Here is a 5,486-nt window from a genome sequence, read left to right on the forward strand (position 1 = left end):
ATTCTCACTAGTTCATTCAGGGTTTTTGAGTCCTTCCTTGCCTTGGGCTAAAGCCAGAGCCAGAGCTGGGAATAGGGAAAAGACACGGTCCCGCCTTCAAAGGGCTCCCTCACCGCCCCCCCCCCCCCCCCCCCCCCCCAGCAAGAGCAGCACGTTCTGGAGAACAGGGCGGGGGGCACAAGAGCACAGTTAACCCCTCCAAGGCTTTGGAAAGGCCTTCGAAGAACAGAAACTATGGCTAATAAGCCATAGGAAAGGCAAAAAGGTGGTAAAAGGCTATTGTCTCCTCTTGAGAGGTACCAGACTGGTTGCTTTACATACATGAATTTATTGATCCTTTCATCCATCTTATGAGGTAGATTTTTTTTTTTTTTTTGCACAATTTAAAGTTAAGTAAAGATAAACAAAACACATTTCCTAATGTTCCCAGAGCTAGTGCACCTTGGACTCTACAATGCTGCCTCCCAAAAGCCATGGCACTTGATCTGGCCTTAAACAGTCACTAAGATTTCACCCGGTCGAGAATAACCATGCTTATCCGGGCAGAGGGAGTGAAAGGAACAAAATAACGGATATCAGAGTGGATCAGAGGCCACAACTTAAGGGCAGATGCAGGCAGGATCAGGAGCTGAGATGGGAAGTTGGGGACAGCCCCAAGTGTCCTGTATGCAGCTCCAGGCAGTGACGAGCCCTGGAAATGGGGAACAATGTGATCCGTTGCCCTTTCCAGCTGCTGCTTTGATAGCACTGTGAAGGGTGATGCGTTGGGAAAAATAAGATTTCCGGGCACTGATGCAATGCTATGGAGGAGGGAGCCAGTAAGGAGACGATGGCAGGAAGCGAGCAGAGGGCTGAGGAAGACCGGAGCCACTCTTGCCCCCCACATCTGCGACTTTTCAGTAACTAACGGAGACACACGGGCTGTCTACTGGGAATTCTCAGAGTTGTCAGGAGGCCCGCCTGAGGTCCTGGCCAGGATCCTCGGGACCACATAATAGGTATGCGTTTAAACTAGATCAAGCCCCAAAGGTTTGCCAATTCCTAGGAGGATGTTTCAGACATAGACCTGGTCCTCGCAGCTTCAAGGCCCATGGGGATTGTGATCTCCTTTGGGAAGGACGGAGGGAAAGTGGATCCGAATTTCTCTGGACTCTGCCAAACATACACCCTCTAAATAAAAAGAGCTGCTCCTGTCCAAGGAGGGCCTTTGCTGATGCACTGTCAAGAAAAAGATCAGGGTTCTCAGACACCCACTACGCTTGCCTGACCCGGGAAGAGAGCTAGGCACCCCAGACACTGGTCCTTTTAGACTGTATGGTCTGAGGCATGGGGCTCAAGAGAGTTCGGCCACAGCGGCCCTCGGACAAGACAGGACTTAAGTCCACTGGCCAGCCCAGTGGAGCCAGAGGGGAGCTGCAAGGTGACAGCGAAATGCACGGTGACAGAGCATGGCAGCAGAGAAGTGATTTCCCGAGCCATCACATCAGAGATAAACACGGGCCACACCGAGGCCTCGAGGGGCCCCGACAGAGGCCAAGAGGATGTGGCAAAAGCAAGACGTGTACACCCACTTGTGAGCAGCTGTACTGACTGTAAAAGGGGTCAGAAAATGGAAGCGATGACACTTCCTGTTCATTTGGAAAACCAGGGCCCGGTTTCAGCTTCACGTCCATCAAAAATTCACTTGTCTCCTTCAACTCTCACCCAGTCTGTCTCTTCTTCCCACGACTCTCAGGGCAACATGGACCATGCACAGCTTGCTAAGGGCTGGCGGCCCTGAATGAGCTCTAGTCCCATCTCTGACCTGATACCTCTTGCTTTGCCCTTGATTAGCAAGACAAGGAAACCAGGAGATGATGGGGCTGGAACTGAGGACTGCCCTTTACAATCCCTTCCGGTTAAAAATCTCTCACTTGTTTCTTTCTCTCAGCCCCCACCCCTCTCTCCATTTATTTTCATCTTTTTTCCCCCCTTTCTCTGTTTTTTCTTGCTTATAAAATCCGGCCTGTGTGAGTAACGTTCATATGGTTATGAATACAGTTGGTTCTTTGTCATCTGTGATAATGAGAGGCGGGTCATGTGGATAACCCCAAACTGCAAACACTATTCATATACATGACTGAGGAACATTCCAGTCTGACTAACAGTCTAATATTTGGTTTGGGCTGCACTCGCCGAGTATCCATTAGTTTGTTAGCAGGAAGGGCATAGAGAGGTTAACCCTGGAAGCCTTGGGAAGGACTAGAGCCGAGGCAAGAATACAAAGACTGGCCAGGTCTCCTCCACTGATCCATGGCCTGTGTGTGCATTAGACTTTGTTGGCTTGTGTCATTAATACTGCAATGGCCTGAGTGTATAACATGGCTTGGGGACAGGATGCAGGCGTTGTAAGAGAAGGTAATTGTTTGCCGGAGCTTTTAAGAGACTGGGAGCCTCCAGACCAAGTAAGGTCAGTATCTCAGTTCCAGATTGCCTCGAGCTATAGGAAGAGGCCAAGGCTTCCTCGCCAGCTTCTGCTGTCTTTACAATTCCCTGTGGGTGGGGGCGCCTGGGTGGCTCAGTCGGTTGAGTGTCCGACTTCAGCTCAGGTCATGATCTCACACTCTGTGAGTTCGAGCCCCGCATCGGGCTCTGTGCTGATGGCTCAGAGCCTGGAGCCCGCTTCAGATTCAGTGTCTCTCCCTCTCTCTGCCTCTCCCCTGCTCATGCTCTGTCTCTCTCTGTCTCAAAAATAAATAAAAACATTTAAAAAAATTTTTTTTAAAATTCCCTGTGGGTTGTACTGCACTAAGGAAGTCCTCTTTGACATTTACAGCCCAAGACGGGGCCCTATAAGAAATGTAAATTAGCTATTCTCCAACACTCAGAGCTAAGCACTATTAACTTATTTTTTATTCTCTTTTCTAAGGTGGCAGAAGACAGGTGATGAATAGATGGATAGATGGATAGATAGATAGATAGATGATAGATGGATAGATAGATCGATAGATAGATGGATAGATGATAGATAGACAGTAGATAGATGTTCCTTGTATAGTTTTCTATCTTACATTTTCTTTACACAATCTTGTAAACATTTTTATATCATTTAGTTTTTCTAATGTCTCTAGAACATTTGATTTTATGCATACATAGTCATTTATTAAGCATTTCTATATTATTGAGATATCGTTTCCAATTCTTTGCTTATTTTATATAATATGGCAGTGAAAATCCTCCTGCACAAATATTTCTTTGAATTGCTGAGTTTTTCCTTAGGAGAGGTTCCTTTAAAGATAAATTTCAGGGGCGCCTGGGTGGCTCAGTTTGCTTTCAACTCAGGTCATGGTCTCACGTTTCATGAAATCAAGTCCTGAGTCAGGCTCTAAGCTAAGAGCTCAGAGTCTGCTTGGGAGTCTCTCTCTCCCTCTCTCTCTCTCTGCCCCTCTCTAGCTCGTGCACTCTCTTTCAAAATAAATAAACATTTTAAAAAATGAATTTCTGAGGCACCTGGGTGGCTCAGTCAGTTAAGCATTCAACTTTGGCTCAGGTCATGATCTCACGGCTTGTGGGTTCCAGTCCCATGTCAGGCTCTGTGCTGACAGCTCAGAGCCTAGAGCCTGTTTCAGATTCTGTGCCCCCCTCTCTCTCTCTGCTCTCCCCTGCTAGTGCTCTCTCTTTCTCTCTCTCTCTCTCAAAAATAAACATTAAAAAAATTTAATAAATAAATTATTTAAATAAAAAAATGTCTTTCAGAGAAAAAAAAGAACTTCAGGGTAAAGGGGTACAAAGTTTTTAAGGGTCTTGAATCAATTATCCAAAAATTTTCCAGCTCTTTTTCATGGGTCCTCAGAGGCAGTGGGCTCTTTGGGATAAAGCTGAACCTCTGTTTCCCAGCCACTGGCTGCCAGAAACTCATTGATGTGGATGATGTTTGCAAACTCCTCACCTTCTCTGAGAAGCGTGTGGCCACAGAAGTTGCTGCTAATGCTTTGGGCGAAGAGTGGAAGGGTTCCGTGGTCCGAATTACTGGCGGGAATGACAAGCAAGGTTTCCCCACGAAGCAGGGTGTCTCCACCCATGGCCGTGTCCACCCGCTACTGAGAAAGGGGCCTTCCTGTTCCCGGGCAAGGAGGACCCGAGAAAGGAAACACACATCTGGGTCAAGTGGCACCGTGGATGCCAATCTGAGGGTTCTCAACCTGGTCATTGTGAAAAAAGCGGGGGAAGGATATTCCTGGAGTCAATGGTGCTACTTATCTCGTCATCTGGGACCCTAAAGAGCTGGCGGAATCCACAAACCTTTCAGTCTCTCTAAAGAAGATGCTGCCACCAGTATGTTGTGAGACAGCCCCTTAACAAGGACGGTAAGAAACCTCGTTTGGACCAAAGTGCCCTGGATTCAGTGTCTTGTCACTCCCCGTGTCCTGCAACACAACCATGGCTGTATTCCTCTGAAGAAAAGCGTATGAAGAAAAATAAGGAAGAGGCTGCAGAATATGTTAAACTTTTGACCAAGAAAACAAAAAGGGCCAAAAAAAAAAAAAAAAAAAAAGCCCTGCCAGGAACAGATTGCCAAGAGACGGAGGCTGTCCTCCCTGAAGGTTTCCACCTCTGAGTCTGAGTCCAGTCCAAAAGGAGATGTTCTGAGAGTGGGTGTAACAAATAAATGAGATCAGCCATTAGAACAGAGAGAAAAATCTTCCAGGTAAGTGGCAACGATTTAAACTTCTCCTGGCAATTTGAGTAGCAGACACTGGCCAACATTAAAAGTTATGTTTTATAGGGGCGCCTGGGTGGCTCGGTCAGTTGAGCATCAGACTTTGGCTCAGGTCGGGATCTCATAGCTTGTGAGTTCGAGCCCTGCGCCGGGCTCTGTGCTGACAGCTCAGAGCCTGGAGTTTGCTTCAGATTCTGTGTCTCCCTCTTTCTGTCCCTCCTCTGCTCGAGCTCTGTGTCTCTTTCTCTCTCAAAAAAAATAAGCATTAAAAAAATTATATTTTATAAAGATTAGAACTTTACAGAGGTAAAAATGTGATAATCCAATGTTTTCATTAAGATTTCTTTGAATTTATTTTGTGAACATTTTTCATGTGCTTATAGAACTAAATTTATAATTCTGCCCATTTTTCTACTAGAGATTCTTATTTATATGAGCTATTCTTAGGAACTTTAGGTGAGCTATATATTTATACACATGTACATACATTTGTATATTAATTCTTTGCTATCTGTGTTGCAAATGTTTTTCTCCATTTGTTTTTGATCTTTTAATTTTGTTGATGATTTTAATATTTAAAATTTTTAGTATAATTGTCCTCAAATCTTTGCTTTTACTTTGTCATTTCCCCCATGCTCTTATGTTTCTAATTCCTTCTCCACTTTAAAGAACAGAGAATATGTATTCATATTTCTTAGCTGCCTTGCTTTATTCTTTTTTATTTAACTTTATAATTCATGCTGTGTTTATTTTACACATAGTATGAAATGACGATTTTACTGGACAT

General features: G+C 45.2%; 1 protein-coding gene across 1 annotated transcript; it reads left to right on the forward strand.

Moving 5' to 3' along the window:
• The first annotated feature begins 1,326 nt into the window (after window positions 1-1,326).
• LOC122211552 (40S ribosomal protein S6-like) lies at window positions 1,327-4,652 on the forward strand. Its single transcript, XM_042924785.1, is given in 4 exon segments — window positions 1,327-1,583; window positions 3,833-4,202; window positions 4,204-4,237; window positions 4,495-4,652. Coding segments are annotated over 4 exon segments (819 nt in total).
• Window positions 4,653-5,486: the final 834 nt, after the last annotated feature.

This window comes from Panthera leo, chromosome F3, assembly GCF_018350215.1.
Source record: "Panthera leo isolate Ple1 chromosome F3, P.leo_Ple1_pat1.1, whole genome shotgun sequence".
NCBI lineage: Eukaryota > Metazoa > Chordata > Mammalia > Carnivora > Felidae > Panthera > Panthera leo.